The following is a 24,614-nucleotide window of genomic DNA, read 5'->3' as shown; positions in this document are numbered from 1 at the left end:
TTCTTGAAATAAAGTACAATATTTTAGTAATATTAAATATGTAACTCTAATAAAAATTGTCTGCAGAATTTAGAATGAAAATTCTTTTAAAGATAATCTAAAATAAGAAAATACTATTATTAATCATAAATACTGTATACTCTAAAGAAGATAAATTATATATCAGGTTTTTATCAGGTTCGTCTGATCCGCCAGTTGCGTCCCTTTCTGGATCGGGACTCCCTGCACACGGTCACTCATGCCCTTGTCACTTCCCGACTGGACTACTGCAATGCTCTCTACATGGGGCTCCCCTTGAAGAGCATCCGGAGGCTCCAGCTGGTCCAAAATGCGGCCATGTGGGTGATTATGGGAGCGGCGGGGCGCTCCCATGTAACACCTCTCCTGCACGAGCTGCATTGGTTCCCAGTGGTCTCCCGGGTGCGATTCAAGGTGTTGATTAACATCTTTAAAGCGCTCCATGGCTTAGGACCTGGGTACTTATGGGACCGCCTTCTGCTACCGACAGCCTCCCACCGGCCAGTATGCTCCCACAGGGCGGGGCTCCTTGGGGTGCCATCGGTCAGACAATGTTGACTGGCAACCCCCCGGGGGAGAGCCTTCTCAGTGGGGGCTGCTGTCCTCTGGAACGAGCTGCCCCTGGAGGTACAGAGGATCCTGGACTTGAGCACCTTCCGCCATGCCCTGAAGACCTTGTTATTCCAGCAAGCCAGGCTAGCCTAATTTTAACGGTTTTAAATTTTAAATTGGATTTTAATGGGTTGTTTTTAATTGTGGGCCAAAGTATTTAATCTGGTTTTAAATTTTTTTTAATTTTTATATTTATGTATTTGATCTTGGCTGTTCACCGCCCCGAGTCCTTCGGGAGAAGGGCAGTATAAAAATAAAATAAAATAAATAAAATAAAATAATAAAATAAAATAAAATAATAAAATAAAATAAAATAAATAAAATAATAAAATAAAATAAAATAAAATAAAATAATAAAATAAATAAAATAAAATAAAATAAATAAAATAATAAAATAAAATAAAATAAAAAAATAAATAAAATAAAATAAAATAAAATAAATAAAATAATAAAATAAAATAATAAAATAATAAAATAATAGTAAAATAAAATATATAATAAAATAAATAATTTTTTTTTATTTTATTTTGAATTTGTATACCGCCCTTCTCCCTGAGGACTCAGGGCGGTGAACAGCCAAATAAAAACATCAAATACAAATATTAAAATACAGTTAAAATATATATATAGATTTGGCCCCATTAATTAAAACGATAAACAAAACAATTAAAAACACTTAAAAAGAATTAGGCCAGCCCGGCTTGTTGGAAAAAGAAGGTTTTAAGGGCTCGGCGGAAGGCACTGAGGTCATGGATTCTCCTTATCTATGGGGGCAACTGATTCCAGAGGGTATGTGCCCCCACAGAGAAGGCCCTCCCCCTGGGGGTCACCAGCCTGCATTGTTTGGCTGATGGCACCCCAAGGAGGCCCTCTCTGTGGGAGCGCACGGGTCGATGGGAGGTCGTCGGTGGCAGTAGGCGGTTTCGAAGATAGCTAGGCCCTATGCCATGGACCGCTTTAAAGGTGATAACCAACACCTCGAAGCGCACCCGGAAGACCACCGGGAGCCAGTGCAGTTCACGCAGGAGTGGTGTTACATGGGAGCGCCACGCTGCTCCCGTCACTACCCGCGCTGCTGCGTTCTGGACCAGTTGGAGCCTCCGAGTGCTCTTCAAGGGGAGCCCCATGTAGAGAGCGTTGCAGTAATCAAGGCGAGAGGTTACGAGGGCATGAGTGACTGTGCACAGGGAATCCCGATCAAGAAAGGGCCGCAACTGGCGGATCAGGCGAACCTGCTAAAAGTTCCCCCTGGTTACAGCCGTCAGATGTTCCTCCAAGGACAGCTGCGTATCCAGGAGGACTCCCAGATTGCGAGCCCTCTCTGTGGGGGCCAAAGACTCGCCCCCAATAGTCAGTGATGGAGTCAACTGACTATATCGGGATGCCGGGAACCACAGCCACTCAGTCTTGGAAGGGTTGAGCTTGAGCCTGTTCCTCCCCATCCAGATCCGTACAGCCTCCAAGCACTGGGACATCACTTCAAGGGCATCGTTGGGGTGGCCTGGGGTGGAGATGTACAGCTGAGTGTCATCAGCGTACTGATGGTATCTCACCCCAAAGCCACGGATGATCTCATGCTAACTACCCTATTTCCTAAACCATTTTGTTGAGGTAAATAAATAAGAGCAATCTTCTTGGGATTGAAGAATATTTTTGTTTTCAACAGCAACTTTTTTGGAACAGCCAGTTGGGAAGAGGTGGAGACTTTCTATCATATTGTATCTTAGGTCTGTTTTTGAAAAAAAAAACTTTCAGAATCTGCTGTATCTTCCTTCTTAGTTGAATTAAATTTTGAGTAATTTGCCTCTAGAAGTTCAACTCCAACACTGGAAGTTTTTAAGAAGAGATTAGATAACCATTTGTCTGAAATGGTGTAGGGTTTCTTGCCTAAGCAGGGAGTTGGACTAGAAGACCTCCAAGGTCCCTTCCAACTCTGTTATTCTATTTAATCACATTTTTTTAAAAAAAACATTGATGGCTCATAGGGCATAAAAATGTAGTTGATATAGATCCGGTTGAAATCAATTGGATAAATTATACAAGTAAATCCTATTAATTTCAGTGGGAAAGAAATTCAAATGCTTCTGCCAGAATTCAGTGAAGATAAACTGTAAATGATATGACCGCAAATGAAATCTGGAATGCTAAAAATAATTCAAGAGTAAGAGAAGTCTAGTTTTACTAGTTGAAAATACAAGGAGAAATGTTAAATGTAGTTTAAAACAATTTATTTCACACTAAAGAGTCTAGGTTAAGTATGTTAGACTATCTATCACCATATTATTAATTGCAATAAAACATTTTAAACTCAAGATGTATTTCATATGTGCTGAAAAAGTTTATCTTTTAATGTGCTTGTTTATTCTGTTTGTATAATATATTCATATAATATACAAAGATATTATTATGATGCAGTGTGTTAAATTTTATCTTTACGATATCTCTGTGAAGTAGGTCAAATCAAGATGGCAGAGATCAGAAATTAGTCCTGACCTAATTATCTATTCCCTAAAAATATAAATTCCCTATATGTAGGGAATTTATATGAGTGAGGAATATTTTTGTCGATAGATTAGATAGATAGATAGATAGATAGATAGATAGATAGATAGATAGATAGATAGATAGATAGATAGATAGATAGATATTCCTCTTGAGTTCTTTTCAGGTATACTAGTTTTGTTTCAGAAAGCTACATATAAGTCTTCCATATTTTTGCAAAAATAAAAATTGCAGTCTGTGAAAAAACTGCTTGTAGAAATGTAAAAATATATACAAATATAAGTAGAGTTGGATAAATATGCTTGCAAATGCATATTTTTATGTACACTTTATTGATGGAAATAAGGAAAAAATTAAGGAAATGAGCCTAACTTTAAGGCTTTGTCTATATTTATTAAAAAATTAATGGTGATGATTAATTTTATATTAAATATATAAAAAAACCTGCCTTACAAAGTGCCTGAAAAAGTTTATAAACAAGGTTCTCACCAAATGTTCTTCTTTAAATAGCCACCACTATCAAAAATGTTTCTGCCTTCATTTGCAAGAATGGTTAGATGAGAACTCCAACAACTTTAAGGCTCGGATGGAACCGATTGAGTTGAAAATGGTCTTTCTGCAGTCTTTGAATGTGTTTTTGGAAATAACACAATTTACACAGTAGTATTTCATTCATTGTGAAAAGTAACTATGAAAGAAATGAAATCTGAGTTTTTAACAGCAGATTGTATTTTTTAAATTGATGTCGGTAGTTTATGTCTTCAGATCAGAGAGAATTTTTACCTACCCAAACGTCACACTTGGAAGTGTGTCTTCATCTTTGGGAAGAAGTGAAGGAATAATTCCTTCATCTGGTAAGAATGTCTTTCATGAGCTGAAGAAACCTTGGGATACCATAAACAAAGATAATAAAATAACAGAGTTGGAAGGGAGTCTTGGGGGTCTTCTAGTCCAATCTCCTACTCAAGCAGAAAACCCTATACTATTTCAGACAAATGGTTGTCCAATCTCGTCTTAAAAACCTCCAGTGTTGGAACACATACAACTTCTGGACACAAGTCGTTCCACTGATTCTAACTGTCAGGAAATTTTTCTTTGGTTCTAGGTTGCCACTCTCCTTGGTTAGTTTCCATCCACTGCTTCTTGTCCTGCCTTCAGGTGCTTTGGAGAATTGCTTGAGGTCCTCTTCTTTGTGAAAGCCGCTTAATGATGTTGTAGCAGTTGTTTTCATTCTTTCCTATCTTTATTACCTTGCAAGCTCTTCCCTTAGGATTTTGTTTTTCAACTGGATTTTTAAACACTTAAGATATTATTTGGGGGAGGGTAGCAGTGGTGGGTTGCTATCGGTTCGCCCTGGTTTGGGTGAACCGGTAGTAGCGGTGGCAGGAGGCCCCGCCCACTTGCCCGGATGTCATCAAATACCCTCTGCGCATGCGCAGAAGTGGCGCGCGCTAAAGCAAAGCAAGCATGCACATGTGAGCAAACTGGTAGCAAAGGTGAAACCCATCACTGCAGGGTAGGAATTGGTTTGAAGGAAGTCCTTGTTATTTGAATACAATATGCATCTACTGCAACTCCCAAATTTCTATTTTCTATTTTCTAGGGGATGGGTGGGAATGATAGGCTATTGTGCTGCATGATCAAAATAAAAAATAAAAAAAATTCCTGGATCCTTTAAGAAACTCTAGTCCACAATGTTATTTAATGTTCATTCAATAGTGATCTTTCACTAGTGAAATATTCTTGATTGTTTGCTTTAACCTTCTTAGTTGGAAGTCTTTGACATAATCAAGAATATCTGCATTGATTTATGCATTTGGATAAAATACAAAAAGAATTCAGGGTGGTAGGTTAGTGCTGGAAAGAAAGGCGGGTGATACTTTAAATATGAGAATTTAAATATTGTGTTTTTTCCATATTATTTTGGGAAAAAAAGAAGTAGATGCTGTTTATGTTTTGGTGTAAAATATACATGAGGGAATAGAATTAAAAACTTTCCGTCTTCGTGCCAGACCTCTATTTGCATCATTAGTTTGATTTTCTGTAACAGAAAAATATTGGGGATAGATTTCCATCTCTATATTCACTGTAAAACCAGTTGAGACCAAAGGCCAACATTTGGTTCTTAGAGTGGCCAAGACCATAGCTATGGGAACACCACAAATGTGATGGCAGCCTTTCCCTAATCTTAACCAAATTCCTTTTTTTAATGTTAACCAAATTCTTTTCCCTAATGTTAAGCAAACTGGGGCCTTGAGAAGCATCCAGTCTGCTCTATTGAAGTTACTGTAAAGCTACAGTGAATAGTAATAGCCTTATCCTTTCTGAAGATGAGGTCCCCATCAACGTTAGTCTCCAGCATGATTTACAAGTAGTTATCAAAAGTAACATTCCTAAATATTGCATTTAGAAGAGTTCATACCAAACAGAATAATATGGAAATCTGGTGTTTTGGACAAATAAACTATATATGGACGGATCTGTAGCATGCTTCCCTCAGTGGTTTGATTCATATTAAATTTGTGTATGGCTACACACACACATACATATATACAGATACGTGTGTATGTGTGTGTGTTTACAAACACACATATTCATACATATATGTACGCCCACACACCATGTTTTTATAGTTTTCTGCATCTGTTTGCTACTATTCAGTGGTGGTCTGGATTTTCACAAAGATTGTAGCCCTAATTGTCCTAACTTGTTGGTGACCCTGTATTTTTCACCAAGTAAGCTTTGCTCATTGAAGAACAAAACATTAATGCAGAGCAGGCTACTAAAAGTTAATATACAATGCAGAGTACTCAAAATTTCAGAAAGTAAAGAACATAATCATAGATTTAACAGTAATAGAGTTGGAGGGGACCTTGGAGGTAATCTAGGCCAACCCCCCTGCTCACACAAGAGACCTCTATGTCCATCTTAAATATTCAGCTTACTTAATAAGTCTTATAATAATAATAATAGGAAGTGTTAAAACTATAATGTGGAACATATGAATCTCAAAGATATGTTAAGAAGGTACAGAGACTTGCTTTTTGAATGTCAGAAACTTGTTAGTCAATTGTGTGCTTAATAATCAGTATTATAAAGGTTGTTGTTAGTTGCAAAGTCATGTCCAACCCATCATGACCCCATGGACAATGTTCCTCCAGGCCTTCCTGTCCTCTACCATCCTCTGGAGTCCATTTAAGTTCACGCCTACTGCTTCAGTGACTCCATTCAGCCATCTCATTCTCTGTCATCCCTTTCTTCTTTTGCCCTCAATCTTTCCCAGCATTAGGCTCTTCTCTAGTGAGACCTTACTTCTCATTAGGTGGTCAAAGTATTTGAGTTTCATCTTCAGGATCTTGCCTTCTAAAGAGCAGTCAGGGTTAATATCCTCTAGGACTGACCGGTTTGATCGCCTTGCAGTCCAAGGGACTCACAGGAGTCTTCTTCGGCACCATAGTTCAAAGGCTTCAATTCTTTGGCGCTCAGCCTTTCTTATGATCCAACTTTCACAGCCATACATTGCAACTGGGAAAACCATAGCCTTGACTATACACACTTTATTATAAAGGTTAGAATATTTATATGTGTAGTGTAGTACACCTTGAAAGTAACAGTACATATAGCAACAGCACATCTCCATTGGACTTTTAAGTAAAATGTGACTCTTTTATATTAGGTATAAGTGATTACTTCTGTGTGAGTTCTGAGGTTATAAATCACCAGCATTTCACATTATTCTGGGAATTAGAGAAAATGGGTTTTATAGTAGGTATGAAATCCATTGTCAGTGTAATGCAAACAGGAATAAGAGGCATATAATATAAAAATTCAGGCCACAGTAGGAGGGAAAGGGAACAATGAAATGAAAATACTGTTCAGACAGTTTCAAAATATACTTGCATGTAAATAGTTTTACTGATATGTTAAATAACTATCTGTGACATAAGAAATGGATTTGGCTACTACAATGCTCATGGAATCAGCGCTTTCTAGAGTAAACCATATAATTCAATGTCCAAATAGTTGTGTGACAAGACAACTGTATTTTCTCAAGAACTAAATATATTCTTTTATACTAATCCTGCATCTTTTTAGTCGAGCAGTCATTAGCATGTTTATAATGGTTCTAATTTAAAATGACATTTTCTGAATTTTATTCCTGAGTCATTTACAAATTGTTCATATTGGCTAAACAAAGGAAACAGATTGCATTTGATACTTAGTAATTTATCTGAAAGAAGAGAGGGTTAATTGTCTGAAAGTTTTTCTTTGTTTGGAAAAGTTCTCGGTCTCCCTCTTTTTCTCCCTTTCTTTCTTCCAGAGGAGTGAGGAAAATGAAAAATTAGGAGCAGGGCAAGACTGACCACTCCTGAAGGGGAGTGTGGAACAGAATTTGAGCTGGCCCAAGATTATCTAAAACAGTTGGTGCATTCCTTAATGATCAAGTGGCTGAGAAGCTCAGCTCTCTCACAGAGCATCTGTGTTGATGTTTATATCTGTGCCTTGTTCTATGGGAAAAGCATGCTTTCTCCTATTTCTCTGCTAAAAATAAAAAGGAATAGAGCATTGTATGAGCTGTTTTTAGAGAACAAAAACATTAGAAAGGTGAAAGGTTTTGTTTTTTAGTAAATAAATTAAAAGAATAAATGTCAGGGCAGAATCTTGGTTATCCCCATTTATGAGGATGGAAACAAAATGAGGGAGGGCATTTTAGAAGTGTATGGCATTTTATCTATGTGCATTGAAATGTTCATTAGGGTTTGTTTTCTTTTTAAATAACAGCTATATAAGCTCTTTTCCCAGTCAAGTGCAGCTTAGATAACAAGCCTGGCAACAACTAAAATTTATATCCCAATATTTGGAAAGCCCAGATTTTCAATCAGAGCTAGTAATAGTTTGGGAATATCTTAGAGTTCAGAAATCTAGGAACTCTAGTTTGCAGACCTCATTTTTTTGAATGGATTTAGAAAATTGTAACTGAAGTGTAGGCTCTGAAGTTTAACTTAGCATAGAAATATGTCTTACTAAAGAGGTACAAGATTAGATATGTGGGTTTGTTAAATCTTAATATATAATGCTTAGAGATGTTATTGTACGAGGCAGAGATTAAATGGTGAATGACTGAAGTTTCTTCATCTATCAAGTCAGTCTGTTTACCTTCATCATTTGATAACTTTCTAAGTTCTTCGGTCAAGGGGATTCTCAAAATGATGTTGCCATTCCTACCATAGCAATTTGGGAGCAATTGCCAAACTCTTTCCTAGTAAAGGGACTAAACACTTTAGCAGGAGATGCAAAACTTTCAAAAGAGGATGGGCTGGATGGTTGATGTGCCATTAAGTCAGTGTAAATTCTTAGGAAGTATATAGACTTTTTCTAATATGAAAGAGGGTGTGCAAAATAATTTTTGTTAATGATTAAAATAATCACATCTTTGTGATTATTCTTTGGAAGTGATTCCTGGCCTTCTCTGCATATAGATATGCACCAACACACTTCGTTTGAGAAACATGAAAATAGCCGTTGCTTCATGTGATAGCTCTATCAGCAAATCCTGAGACTTGCTGTCCTTCGTTGCTTGCTATATACTGTAAGGCAGCTGTTTCATTCTGAGTGACACAAACTGAGTAAATTGGCAATGCTGCAGGAAGTTTGCAGGCCAACTTCTGTAAGGAAGGTCAAGTTGTTTTCTTGGTGGAATTAAAACTTTACACATGCAGTTTATAATAATGATGAAAATATTTAAGAGGTGCTTCAGATAATAACTGAAAAGGAAGGTAGGCATGCCAACACAGATGAGTAAAGGAAAATTGCTAAACAAAATTGAAAATATAAAATCAGAAACCTCTGCAAGGAGCAAATCTATCTATGTGGTCACTAGGCGTCAGAAGGAACATTACGGCACATAATTAATCATCAATCTTATAAGGAACATGAGAAAAACAGCAGAAAATAAAGGGGAACCAAGAAAAAAGAAATAAAGATGAATAAGTTACACAGAACCACACTAGGAGTTATCATATAGAGTTCTATTTCACATGTCAAAGAACGGATGTCATGGAATGCTGTAATGTGCAAAATTTTGACATAGCAACATAGGTGAACTTCTATGATTTAGAAATGTGTGCAATCTAAATTATAATGGCTTGTTTAATGCAACATCTTGCTTAACCCATGTTTTGGCAGTACTTGTGAATGAAGCCAGAGCTTGGTCTTGAAATTTTTGCATAGTTCATGTTTTATTGGAATCTTTTTTCTTCAATTGTCGCCCCCTCTCACCATTTAAGCTTGATTTGTTCTAGATGAAATAAAAGGAAATGAAAGCTGAGTTAATAAATTGGACAAAGAAGCTGTCTGTATAAAGCAGGCATAGTGCCAACAGTATGCTTTGGATACCTCTTACGATGACCAGTCACTTTCAGTTTTGGGCCAGTAAAGTTAATATATTATTATCTTGTTCTATTTCACTATGATTTCGCATGGTGAGAATTGATATTACAATGGAGGGAAGTTCTAATTAGAGTTTGCCCCTAATTTTGTAAACACTGCTCTGGCTGCTTGCATATTTTACAAGTGGTTTTAAAAGTCTTATTTTGATGGTTTGTTTTTAATCCCTTTTGCTTGACTGTCTCTAAATGTAAAGATGGATTGTAAAGTTGAATTACAGTAAGATGGGACATTGATATAGTGACTGTGTGAAATTGATACAAAATAATTAAAGTGTAAAGTCAATGTTGAAATGGAGTATATGAAAGAAGAGAAACTACAGAAATCCTAAGGTATTTTAAAATGTAATGATCATTCTTCATTGCTCCAGTTATAAATATAGACCGAACTTTAATAATGTAAACAGAACTTGGTTGTTTTCTTTCAAAATAAATAATGTTTTCTTGACTATGGTTTCAAGAGAGTTGCTTATCTTTCAGATATTGCTAGTCCTCTCCATCACAGAAGCCTTTTCTATTGCAATATAGGAAGAGAGGGAGATTTGAATGAAATTTTCTTCAAACTCCTCCATGTATTGCTTAAAATATTTCATACATTTCCAATAATTAATAAATCATTAATGTGTTTGTCTTTTGTGTCTGTGAAATGCCTAGACATTGCCAAGATTGTATGTAAACAAACCATGTTTTAGAAATAATAACAGTCATTATCAGATAATAATATCAGATATGATATTATCAAGTATGATAAACAGCAATACACTTTTAAAGAAGTATATTTTAAAAAGTGAGCTTTTCATGGCAGTGATAGTTTTCAATTATATGAATTGTATAACTATATACTTTATTGAGATGTAGAAGGTTGAAGGTGTCTTGAAATAATAAGGTATTTAACCATTAGTATTCTTTTAAAACCACATTTCTTTGTATCTAAGAAGAAGCTAGGAATATCCTGAAACAGAATTATTTTTCTTTGCTTCTTCCTTCATCCGGAAATTAAAGGAAAAGCCAAAGTTGTTGAGGCATTATGAAATACCAATATACTTTAGGCTTATGTAGAAAATATTGAACTTTTCCAGATTTTTCCTTCTGGTGGTTCATGGGAATTTATTGGTATAATAATTGTTCAATTTTAGCACACTCCACCATTTTGTAACATTATGATCTAATATTTAAGAATTTTGATGAATTTGCCTAATCATAAAGTTTTAGATACTTTCTTCAAAAACCATAAACTTGTGAAGAAAATATGTCCTATCAGAACAATAAACTATCAGTTTCATCTGTTGATTTTAAAAAGAAAAAGCTGATTAGTGTGTGAAAAAGGGTATGTAAAAGCTTGTTAGTATATGGAAAAGAAATTTACAAAGAAATGCACATTTGTCACTTTATTGTTCTCTGTGGAAATTTCTTATAAGATTCCAGAAGTGCTGAAAATTAACACTGTCTGAATATGTCTTAATTCTCTAATATATTTTACACTAATATATGAATAGAGTAGTGGTAATAATAGTGGTATTGGGAGAAAGCCTCTTAGCTAAAATACTATTACTTTATGTAAATGTCAGCTTAAAGCCAACATTATTTTTGTGGGGGTGAGAATGATTAAAATTTTGTCTGGGCACAAGAGAGTCATCTTTATAAACTGATAATATCATAGGCAACAAATTATAATGTTCTATTGATAATTGGTGGTTAGTTGTTCTATTATTTGGCCAAAATTCATAAGAGTAATAAAAGCTTGTGATTGTTAAGATTAAATTGTTTGTTTTATGGTATAACAAGTATTTTAATGCTGCCTTTTACAACTTAAAGTCTCTTAATTTTGTTCTTGTTCATTGTTTTTTTTTTCTTTCCATTTTAAAAGGATGTAATTAGTAAATTGGCTTTTCTACTAAAATATTACTTGGTGGAAAAGAAACAAGCGGCATTGTCTTTCCAAAGATGTTCATATACTCTTGTAGATACAACTTGTAAAAAAGTTTTGCAGTAAGCTTTTCTTCTGATAAATTGGTAATATGTATGCAGTTACAGGACTGATTATTTTTACATGGACCTGCTGCATGCAGATGTTACACTAAACTATGATTTAGAGTTTTTCAAGAAATAAGCAATAGTGAGCCTCAACGAAGTAAATGCATATTTTTAGTGTTTAAGGCTATATTTTAAATGAACTGCAATTTTTACCTGCTGTGTTTATTGGGAGTACAGAAAGGATAAAGGATAAAAGAGAGAGGAAGCTAGCCATAATTAGAATTGGAGCCATAGTCATCATTAGTTGCCACTTGGAGGGAACTGATATGGCTTAGTACATAGATTGAAACACTAGATAGCTGATTGATTCTCTCGCTTTCTATAAAGATTACTCCACGTGTTGGAGCAATGATGGGTAAAACAAAAGTCTTGGGCCCAGTTCAGAATAGAACAATAACATAAATCTTCCTGTTACCAGAAGGTGAGCAGGGAATTTAAAACTCTATTTTGTGACTTGTGTTCATTACAAGTGAGAGTAGTTGGCTGGGAAAATAACTACCACATGATGTTTTTGGCTTTTTAATAAGCTGCAGACACCCCCACTAGATTTAGCCTACATGTCCCCCTCTACTGTCAGTAAGATTGGTCCAAACCACTGTTCTAGCAGACAGTAAAGTTAATTTTACTGTGATTTGCAGCTGAAAAGAAAATGGCAAATATCTAGTTTGTCTTCGCTCCCTCTATAGACACCTGTGCTTTTCCTTTTTTTTTTTTTTACTGCGTAGTAGTTAAACTTTTGCCTTTTGATATGTTGGTTTGAATTCCAGCAGAAATAGCTTTATGAAAGCTAGAGTGCTGTAGAAATTAAGGTGCTGGATTAGAAGAAGGGAAATCCAGGTTCAAATTTTACCTTCAGGCACAGAAGGTCACCAATCACTTTCTTCAGGCCAGTTTAACACACAAAACGTGGTTGTTGGATGAAATAGGAGGAAGAAGTAACAATGTAGGCCACCTTGATTTATAAGTCAGAGTACAAATCTAATGAATAAATTGATTGCACAACCTTTCCATAATATACATACAAACCATACATAATATGTATAGCACAGGCAATTTTCTTTCTAGTGTCGTCATTAAATGGGGGTGGTGGTAGAGGAAATTAAAATTCTCCCTATCTAACTTGAGTGCTCTTGAGAACCTGGTAGTTTCTCATGTAAATTCCTCTGGAAGGTTAGGACAATATAGCTCTGGCATCATTCTTTATTTAGAAAGCTGAATATATTTTTATTCATTGACTGTCTTCAAGTACACCAGCAGGTAATAGGATGCTGCTATCATAATGCAGGAGGCATGCCATTTCCTTGAAGCCACATTTTCTGGAAAAGGCTGCTCAAACAGTTTGTCTGTTGACTTCATGTGAACTTTTGCTAATACTTTCACCTTTCTTTATAGATTCATCTTGCATGGAAAAACTACTTTCTAAAGACTGGAAGGAGAAAATGGAGAGATTAAACACAAGTGAACTCCTTGGAGAAATAAAAGGTAAACTCTAATATGAATATAATGTCTTAATCTAGAGAAGTAATCCTCTAAAAACATTGATGGATGATAAATTCCCAGGAATGCTAATCCATCCTTTATATGTAATTTGAAGCAAATGGGTAGAGGCTCCTCTTGAATGTTTGGTTTTATGTTCACATGGATTTTATTTTGTATTTAGCCTTGTCTCAATGCGGATGAACTCTGTGGGATGAGATTGATTCTGATGCCTGTGTTGGTGGTATGCTTGGTTCATCTATCACAGGGGTGTCAAACTCTTTTTCATTGAGGGCCGCATCGCGGTTGTGTTTGACCTGGGGGGGGGGCTGGAGTGTGTGTGACCAGGGTGGGTGTGGCCAGCTCGATGTCACTCATGTCAGGGACTCCTGTGGTAGCTCAAGTGCTCTGCCAGCAAAAACGGGCTCCCGAGCTGCATTTTTGGCTGCAATAGCCTCCCGCAATCCTCTGCCAGCAAAAACAGAACTCGGGAGGCCACCCTCCCGAGATCCATTTTTCCTGGCAGAGGCACCATGGGCCGGTCCTTCGCTGTTTCCAGGGCAGCCCCATGGGCCAGATCTAATCACCCTGCGGGCAGAATCCGCTCCCCCGGGGCTTGAGTTTGACACCCCTGATCTATCACAAAACAGCCTCTTATTAAGCAGGATCTTGGGAACTCACTGCCACAATGTTTTCTTAGACTTAAATTCCCTTAGATGGTGCAGTCATAGGTGGTTATGAAAAAAAATGGGTTTTTGGTTTCGTATTTCTTTTGTATAGCCATTTCTTTCCTCTTGGAATTATTAATCGTTGTAGTATACATTGTGTAGCAAGTATCTTAAAAACAAACTGAAATGATTAGAGAAAAGAATCCCAAATAAAAGAAACAAAGGTGTGATCTTCTCAGGAAGAACTGCTCTTTGCACTGAGTGCTACTAGGGAATTCTTTATTTTAATTCCCCAATTCTTTGCTTTACTTTAGAAGGAAGAAATTGTTTTGGAGGATAAATGAAGCTCATAATCTTCTTTTACTGCATTTCTTTTTAAGACATTTGAGTTATGGGGAAGGGTTGCTGGGGTTAAAAAAAAAAGTTTTTCTGCCAGTATCACACATGTTGGAACAGTACAACATATAGAATAAATGGTATACGTTGCAAAATAGACATGGTTTTAGCATTAGATTTTGTAATATGTGAGTATTTTTCTTCGTAGATGAGACTTTAAAAATAACTTCCCCTCTCCATGGGCAATTAGTCTGTTTGCAATATTTTATGAGAGGACCTATTCTGGATCAAGCCAAAGGCTTATTCTAGCCCTAGGTTTTGTTCCCACAGTTGGCAGCTAAATGCCTGTGGGAAGCCCAAAATCAATGTGTAAGTGCAAAAACATTCCCTCATGTTCTTGTGCAAGTAATATCTCAGTGCTGGACGCAATATGTAGCCATTATAATAGCCTATGATAGCCATTGACATCCTTATTTTCCATGAATTAATGTCCTTTTAAAACTTTCCAAGTTGATTCTACAATTTCACCAGATAATTCTCCTGTACATGTCTCAATGTAAAGACTGAATTATATTGAATATCTTGCCTCTCATGGTTTTGATTTGCTCACATATATCACTTTTAATTGGTTTTGTGGAGTGTTCTAAATGTCGGTTGTATTGTATGTTGGCCACTTAATGTGAGATGGGCAGACAGATAAATTTGATGAATAAAATAAATTAAAAATGAATAAAAACTCTTTTCTATCTTACCAATTTCTTTTGTTCACATGCATCTTTTTGGCAGGAGATGTTCTCAAGAGGATTATAGCTCTAAGCAACTAAATCTTAGTTTAGTTTCAAGAACCCTCAAGATTCTTGAGGGAAAAAATGATTCAAGATAAATAGTTATTGTGATGAAGGAGATCCTTCCCAGTATACTATGATTAATGATGGACATCTACTCTTTTTCTAAAGAGCAGCTACTACTGGTCTAATAGGGCTATTTCTGGATTCTTCTGATTATTTAGAAGACTTATTAGAGAATGTGGAATTTGGGGCATGTGTGCCAGTGGCTAGTATTGGTGTGCCCATAGCTTCTCACAGGAAACATACATTGCTGTAGTCCCAGTCTAACCCATGTAAATGACAATTTGGAATGTTAATAGATTTTTAGGAAGTTTTATAGGAAGACATTTGTGGAAGGGTGTATTTGTAATTATACAGATTTCATGGCCTCGGCCTCTTGGACTCTTTATTAGAATGCTCATTGGATTTGTTCTCAAAAACGCTCTGTATCCCAAAACTTTGATTGAAAGATGGAAAAAGGATTTCCAATCTTTTTCTGACATCCTTCTGAAGAACTAAACATACTACAACTGTGCTGGCGAACCTATGGCACGCATGCAGAGGTGGCACGCAGAGCCCTCTCTGTGGGCACGTGCCCCATCGTCAGCTGCTCTTCTGGTTTCTAGCGCACACATGCGCACTGGCCAGCTGGTCTTTGCATGTGCCAGAGTGCCGGAAACCCAAAGACCAGCTGGCCAGTGCGCATGCGTGCGCTGGCCACCTGGTCTTGGCATTTCCGGTGCTCGGCATGCATGAAGACCAGCTGGCTGGCATGCATGCTTGCTCCAGAAATGCAAACACTAGGTGGCTTTGACCATTCCAGTTTGGGCACTTGGCAGTGGTGAAATCCAATTTTTTTTACTATGGGTTCTGTGGGCGTGGCTTGGTGGGCATGGTATGGCTTGGTGGGCGTGGCTTGGTGGGCATGGCAGGGGAAGGATACTGCAAAATCCCACCCCACTCCAGGGGAAGGATATTGCAAAATCTCCATTCCTACCCCACTCAGGAGCCAGCCAGAGGTGGTATTTGCTGGTTCTCTGAACCAGTCAAAATTTCCGCTACCGGTTCTCCAGAACCTGTCAGAACCTGCTGGATTTCACCCCTGGCACTTGGTGCTGAAAAGGTTCACCATCACTGTACTACACTATTCAATTGAGGGTTTTTTTTAACCCTTTAAGTACTTCTTATTTCTCCTTTAATTTCTCTTATTTCTCTTTTAATTCCCTCCCTATATTCTTTGCTGTTTGAACCTCTTATTTCTCCCCTTCCATTTCAAACTATTGAAATTTTCATTTTCTATTACTTAATAAAAAGAATATGGTATTTATCCCCATTAATTGTTTGTTTTGTAACACCTAACATTGATCTTAAAACATAAAGTTAATATATATCAACCCATGGCCTGAAACGTCATAATTATTCCACTGACATACCCTGTCACGTGTTTATTTTAATTGGCATATAAGCTCCTTTAAGATCATATAAAGAAGTTACGATTGTTCCAGCAGTCTAACAAAAACGTGGATTGTAAATACTATCTCTGAGCAACGGGTTCTAGTGTCCATTTCTGGAGGAACTTACTACTGAAACATAAACTGTATTTATAGGCATTGTGGCTTAAATGTCACATGCGGTCTTTGTATAGCAGGTTCTATTTTGGGATAGACATTGACTGATGTGAATAGCTTTGCCCACTGAAGAAAGGCATTTGCATTGTGAAGTGCTCTGACTACGCAGATGACTTGCAGGCTCTTTTTACATTTCTCCCTGGGTTTTAAATGACTTCACATAAGGAGATATTTTCAAATCAAACCGGTGTGTGGTGTGGTTATGTGGATTATTTGTAATTTCAGTGTTATAATAATAGTTAACAAACAGGAAGGTTCAGGCAGGTTTCTAAACTTTAAAAGCTTGGCAAAGAACTTCAACTCTGTAAGAGATTCCATCTACAGTGCAGGCAAAAAAATATATTCCACAATCCGTATTGAATTTCATGCTGATAGAAATAGCACTTTCTCCTTTTAGGAGCTAGGAGAAAGACAGCCATGAAGTATAACGGCAAGCATATTTTAATTGTGATGCTTTTCTGGAAATCATGTTGGGACCACCCTGAGAACATTGTTGTGCTATGTTGTGGTTACAAGTGCTACCTCTTGTTTTAAGAGGAGGAATAATTACTCTTGAATTAAGAACTCAAAAGTGGAAAATATGGGCAAGCTATCAGAAGTTTGAAATCTAAGATAACAGAATACACAAGATCAACCTGAATAAAAAGTTACCATGCTAGTTTGCTTTGCAATTTTATATGAGATGTGTTGAGAATATTTCTTTAACAGTGCAAAACCACTTTTGGCATGTTGTGAGTGTATACAATAGTTTACTTTATAAATATATATCTTGCATATATATCACAGAAGCAGCCATAGGTTTTTAATTATGCCACTTTGTATGGTTGTAGACATTTCAAAGCTCCCCTTTGTGCTCTGTGTTATAAATGTCTTTTACTTCTTTTGAAGTCTACATGATATACATATGAGCAATTAAAAACACAGCTCAGGCTTGGAGACACTGGGTCTTCTTAATTAAACCTCAAACAAAAGCTACAAGCAAAAAATCCCTCACTTGTATTAGAGTCATTGTTAACTGCTAGGCTTCAGAAAATAAATATACAGGAAAAAGATCAGTTGGTTCCAATTAGAGAAATCAGTGTAAATATTGAATACAAGGGGCCAGGGGAACCCCCTTAAAATTAATACCAGGTCCTAATTAGTAATATACTACAGGGCATAACTTTATTTTTAGTAATGAATTCGTTAAGTGATCAGATGGCCAGTATGTGTATGTGTTTTAGGGTTACTATTTCATAAAAAATGGATGGGGAAAAAATTTAAAGTCTGTCAAAACTACAGCCATCCAAAATTAAATATATTAGTGTTGTATTAATATCTATGGAAAAGTTTGTAAATTGACTCTTTTCTAAATAGAAAGAGTTGGGAAATAAAGTCCTTAATTTAAAGGTAAAACATACATTTAAGTAGCATTGCTTAAATTTGGTTTAGCTTTTTCCAATATGCACATTAAAGTGAGAGCTGATAAAGTCAGAGAACTGTACCTTAAACTTCGCAATTAAGCACCACTGAAGACAGTATGGAGTCAGAGTTTCGTACTGTCCATTTGAAAACATCAAAGGTGTGAAGCATTTTCAAAATGGGAATGGATTTAGAACAATGATTCTTTTTTAGATCATGTGGGCAGGGCATCACATAGCTGACAAGGAAGGACATGCCTTCCAGGTTGGCCTTTTTTTTTTAATGTATTTTACATACATGTATATCATTGAAAATTATACTCGTCATTTCCTATGCAGTAGCAAGCATGGCTTTTATATTTCTGTCTGTCCTTAAGGAAATTCTGTCTGTCCTTAAAGAAATTCAACTCTGTTCATGGTTTTCCTTGTATCTTGTGCTCTGTATTCGTAAGCTGACTGATCTAGAGTATAGGTGATACTTTAAAAAAATTTTCATTTAGTCAGGAAAAAAAGTCAGCATGAATTAGCTGTTCAGTAACTAGCATGGCTTCCCACCTTCCCAGAAAGATGTAGTATCATTTGAACTTGTGCATGTAGTCCTCAATTTACAACCACAATTGAGCCCAACATTTCTGTTGCTAAGTGAAACATTTAAGTGAATTTTGCCCCATCTTACAACCTTTCTCTCCATAGTTGCTAAGTGAATCACTGCAGTTGTTAAATTAGTAGCATAATTAAGCGAATCTGGTGTCCCCATTGGCTTTGTTTACCAGAAGGTCACAAAAGGAACACATGACCCAGGACCAGTGGTGAAATCTAAAATTTGTTACTACCAGTTCTGTGGGCATGGCTTGGTGTGGGGGGAATGTGACTGGGTGGGTGTGGCCATTTTTTTTAAAAACATTTTTTCTACAATGTCTTCGGCGAAGAGGTTGTAAAAAAATGCTTTCAAAAGGCTCTGATGATCCCAGTTGAGTTGCCTAATCGGCATAGGCTTTTTTTCTTTTAAATGCCTCTGACAATCCTAGCTGAGTTGCCTGATCGGCAGAGGCTTTTTTTCTTTTAAATGCCTCTGACGATCAGGCAACTCAGCTTGGATTGTCAGAGGCATTTAAAAGAAAAAAAGCCTCTGCCGATCAGGCAACTCAGCTAGGATCGTCAGAGGCATTTAAAAGAAAAAAAGGGTTTTTTTCTTTTAAATGCCTCTGACGATCCAAGCTGAGTTGCCCGATCAGCAGAGGCTTTTTTTTCTTTAAAGCCACACGATCATCAGAGGCTTTTTTTTTTTTTTTTTACTTTTAAAAGCATATTTTCGGCCGAAGAGGTTGTAGAAAAAATGCTTTTAAAAGTAAAAAAAAAAAAGCCTCTGATGATTGTGCGGCTCAGCTGGGCATTGGGGGGGGGCAGGGATTTTTGCTACCGGTTCTCCAAACCACCCGCCTCCATCGCTACCGGTCCGAACCGGGAGCATTTCACCCCTTCCCAGGACACTGCAACTTTCATAAGTATGAACCATTTGCCAAGCATCCAAATTTTGATTACGTGACCACGGGGATGCTGCAATGGTTGTAAGTGTGAAAAACAGTCATAAGTCACTTTCTTCAGTACTGTTGTAAATTTGAACGGTCATTAAATGAATTGTTGTAAGTCGAGAACTACCTCTCTTGTAACAAGTGAAATTCTCCCCACTTTTATAAAAAAAAGTTCTAATTAATAATATAATGTGAGCTGAACTGCTTTATAAACTTGTAAAACAAACAAATACTACTGCTGAATAGATATATTGAATGAAAAATGTATTTTTTTTTTGTTGGTTAGAACCTGACAAATGTTTGTAATTCTCTCTCAGCACTATGTTGGCATGACCAGGTTGCCCATTTGATGGGCAAAATATCTTTGGATTTAGTGAAATTTCTATTAAAGGAAGAATAATGATGTTAACATTCTATCCGTAGAGTTATGAGAATACAGAACAGGGATAAGAGTTCCTTTGTTATAATGGAATGGGGGTTAACCTGATAATTCAGGACTTAATACTATTCCATTTCTTCATATCTATGAATTATATTTATTACTTGAAGGAAGCTATACATGGCCAAGTTTGTTTGTGATATGTACCATGGCTAATTACACAGTTCTGTTGGATGGTGGTGAGAATTTTTACAGTGTGCAAGATGAAATGGAAGTATAATGTTATTATGTGTGCAATAGATTATAGACTGCCCTCTGAATACATCTTGTGGAATTGGCTGCCAGCAAATGGTAGTTTTATCCCTTGTCTCTTTAAATCTCATTTGACATGTTTGTATTTGAATTATGAAAAACAAATGCTATAGAATAATCATTCCAATATATACTGTACATGGGGGTTATACTATGCTAAATCATTATTTGCTCAGCCATAGTTTATTTAATAAATCACAATTGTCGGAGTTCACATAATATGCTAAAACATAGTTCCACACAACTATGTCTTAGCATCTTATGTGGATTCACTCATATAAAGTAATTGTTTTGAAATGTAATATGAATAATTTTCTCATTTGATTTATTATTGGGGCATTAATCATATTTATTTGGCCTCCTTAATACTAAATATATCAATGCTGTGAAAGCTTTGAAGGAAAATAATCCTGGCATTTGTAAAGTTGCTTTATAGGCTGATCAGTTTGCTTGCTTATGTTTAGAACAAATTGTAATGCCTATTAAGATTTGTTTAAATAGGTTTCCATCACAACAGGTGCACAATTATTTTATGAGTAAAATATTATAAGCTTTCTAAATTAGCCAGGGCAAAATGCAAGTTGCTTGATTAAATAATCAAACCTGATGCTTAAAATGCACCTGATTTCCACAGGAATTTTAAGATTCAAAGTTTCAATCTATTTGGAAGGTTTTCTTCTACTCTATAGAAATTTTAGTAAGTAAGCAAATACTTATATTTGCATTTTACATAATTTGCCTTATATTGTACGGAGAGGGAAAACCACTAAATTGGAGTTAATACAGTAATAAGATTTGCTGAATGTATTAGATCCTATATTAAAAATAGGGAAATGTCATGCATAATGGTTTGATAGTGTCCAATTATTTAGAATAAGGCTACTACAACAGGGCTGCTAAAATCTGTCTGGTTATTAGATGGCAACAAAGAAGTAAATTTTTTTTTCCTGTCTGCTTCTATGCTGCTGTCTACTATTTTCCAAATTTTGCAAGCTCAGATAAAGTAGATCTAATCTAGAAATGTAACTCTCCAATTTATTAATACAATGCTAATTTTTATTACTGCAACATTGTCTAGTTAAGTCTTCTCACAGGGATATAATAATAAATAAATCAATAAATCTTAAACTCGTGTATGATTAACCATTCTAGGCAACATCCGTATTTTAATGTTTGGATAGGTTTTTACATTGAGATAAGAAAATATAGGCAAAATCATTTGAATTAAAGTATAGATGTGGCATTTGCAAAGTTGAAGATCAATTCATATGGTACATATTTACAAGTACTGAGCATTCTATGAATTTGAATTGTCACTTGATAGCTACTCCTACAGATGATCTTACAAACTGGTAAACTGAGAATATCAGAGAAAGTATGGCACCAATTACAAAGATGTCTTACATCCACTCTACTATATTGAAAAGATAATATATATTGTTCTGGCTTGGACCTCATAGCAGTTTAGAAAGTTGCTGTACATCAGGTCAAACTATTTGCCATATTTGCCCAATCTTATCTTATTGATTGGCATTAGGTTTCCAAAGTCATCAGTTGTTTATCAATTTACCTTCTAAATTAATAGATCCTGCCAATATCTCATCTACTTATCTACTAAGATATACTATCTTACCTATGATTTTCTAAATGCCAAGCTTTTGCTCAGTCTTGAATCTACATTTTCACCTCCAATATTGATAACTGCAAAATATATTGATAAAATAATATTCTAAGATAAAAATTAAATTATAACCAATCAAATTATCTTAATGGATTGAGTACTTGTGTATATTTACACACAAATATGCACATTCATACACACATACACATCCAACAAACACATTTTTTTCTCTCTTCAGAGTTGAAGAAAGAATCTGGAAGAATTCCAAACCACAAAAATTAAGAATGGAGCAAGGAGGCAACAAAAAATGTAAATGCTGCTTTCTGCCTCTGCATATGTTGAATTTAAATAATTGTGTTGATGCATCAGTAATAGTAATTACTCATAAAAATTAGGGTCCTTATTTTGGGCAGCAATATATTTAAGTAGAGATGAAATTAGATGCAATTTATATTAATTAAGGATAATATGAACATTATGTGAGTGGTTGACATTTCTATTATTTTGAAAGCATGCCACAGTATCTGAAGATGCAACTCTAATGTGACTTTGAAAAGCTGTAGATTGACATGTACCCCCAGAGTGTTTTGTACTACAATAAAAGACACACAACTCTAATCCTATGGCATAAAAATTAATGCTCAGGTTTCATTGGGTGATTCAGCTAATGGTTGTAGAATTTATTTTAATATTAACCAGAAAACTGCTTTTCTCTGGACAGTACTAATGCATTTTTGAATAGATGCAATAAAATTACAGAAACATCTGGAGAGGAAAAACAAATTTTACTCAGTTTTTAGAATGTCAGAAGGGGTAGTTAGATCAACCTCTTAGTACTTTATAACTGAATTTAGATGTCAACAGAGAGGTGAAAACTGCAGGCTGAATAAAGTTACATCTTGAACATAGATAACCCCTTATTTTGGTTTAAGTGTACATTGGAAAATTAAGGATATAGCTTTGAATTCATCATCAATTTCAAAAACTAGAAATGAACATTTCAAGACAAAGTCAGTTTTGCAACATTTATCACATTGTTTCTTTGTGAAGAAAAATTGTATGAAAATCATACTGGATGGATAACATTGATATTGATACAACATGATTGATACTATAGGTAGTCCTTGACTTATAACCATTCCTATAGTGACCGTTTGAAATTACAACGGCACTGAAAAAAGTAACTTATTTTTCACAGTTGTGACTGTTGCAGCATCCCCATGGTCATGTGATCAAAATTTGGGCACTTGGCAACTGGCATTTATTTACAAAGGTTGTAGCAACCCAAAGTCATCACCTTTTGTGATCACCTTTTGTGACAAGCAAAGTCAATGGGGAAGCCAGAATCACTTAAGAACTGTGTTACTAACTTCACTTAACTGTGGCAAGAAAGGTCATAAAATGGGGCAAAACTCACTTAACAACTGTCTTGCTTACCAACAGAAATTTTGGTCTTAATTGTGCTTGTAAGTCACGGACTATCTGAATGTAGCTTTACAAGCAAAATTTCTGAATCATTTTGCGATTCAGCTCTCAAATGAAAAAAAAAAAAATTCCCAAAATCAGTAGGCCCATCAAAGTGCAAATGATATGTACAAACACAATATGATATGTACATGCAACACTGGTGCAAATCATAATAATCTGTGCATTCTATGTGATCTTTTGAAGTGGAGATATGGATATGTAAGTCTGGCATTTTCTGCATGCTCCATAATGGAGCTAAAGCTCCTTCTTAAATGTGGTACGTGCAAATCCATGGTCATAAATTTTGTGGTTTCAGTAAAAGATGCAGAACCTCTGTCTTATCTCCAAATTTTCTGGGTGGTCCTGTACATATTCTTAAATTTGCTTTTGATAGAAAGGCAAGAAGATCTCAAGGTGCATATTTCAGGCCTTGCCAAATTATAAATTATCTCTAGTTTTTTCCCTGCTCATATTGTGGTGTTGGGGTGACTGTTGAGTTGCTGGATATATTTGTAACTAACCAAGTAAACAGTAAGGCACTGTGCTGAGATATTGTGGTTGGAGACCAAGATCTGTTTCATTGTGACTTCACATAAATGGCTTGAATTCTGATCAGTTAGGGAAAGAAAGGCATGAACAAAAAAACAAAACGAATTTGAAACATTGCTGCTTAGCAGCTGCTTAGAAACATCTGGTTAAACATATTTATGCCTGTGGTTGAAGATATAATTAGACAAGAACCTTGTAAGAACATGGGTGGAACTCTGGTTTGGAAAATGTAGGCCGATTCTTTTATGTGCCAGCTTATCGTGATGTTGGAATCTTCAGTACATGGTTGAGAAGCTTGGTCTCTTCTCTTGCAACATGACCTTCAAAGTACAAAGAGCTTGTGGTTAGTTGGGGGGTGCATTTTTTCAGGCAGCTAGAACCACTTCATGTTCTTATAGAATTCAACTTTGGAGAAGGCAGACAGCAGTTTAAGAGCATTTGACTCTGTAACATGATGATTGCGGTTAGAGATGGTTCACGTGCGACTTTTTATTTTGCTTTGCCTGTCTTGGCTGAATATAAAACTCACAGAGATTTGTTACAGAAATGGTAATGCGAGTGCTCTCTTTTTTGGGTTGTTATTATCTATTTTTATTCTACTTAAGCTGGAAAATTCTGGCTTCCTATAACAAGCTCTCTTAATATTAGAGGTGATATTACATTAGATTCAAAGGTGTTGCCTTGCTTATTTAACAATTTCTGCCAGTGGAATAAATACTCTTGCCATTTTACATCTCAGTTTATGTCCTGGATCTCTTCTATGGCGTTTCTGAGGTATATTTGCCCTGTGTTTGTGGTTGGTATGGA

The 24,614-nt window shown here is 36.0% G+C and overlaps 1 protein-coding gene across 27 annotated transcripts in view; it reads left to right on the top strand.

The window, feature by feature from the left end:
* The window catches only part of SOX6 (SRY-box transcription factor 6), a 492,935-nt gene that overhangs the window by 288,560 nt on the left and 179,761 nt on the right, over positions 1-24,614 (top strand). For all 27 annotated transcript variants that reach the window (XM_087879414.1, XM_087879426.1, XM_060687705.2 and 24 more), the window contains one exon: positions 13,005-13,094. In XM_087879414.1, coding sequence (XP_087735540.1) covers positions 13,005-13,094 — 90 coding nt within the window. The remainder of the gene's footprint in view (positions 1-13,004; positions 13,095-24,614) is intronic.

This window comes from Pantherophis guttatus, chromosome 1 (assembly GCF_059756535.1).
Source record: "Pantherophis guttatus breed Tessera chromosome 1, ASM5975653v1, whole genome shotgun sequence".
NCBI lineage: Eukaryota > Metazoa > Chordata > Lepidosauria > Squamata > Colubridae > Pantherophis > Pantherophis guttatus.
This window is presented reverse-complemented; position numbering and strand designations above follow the sequence as displayed.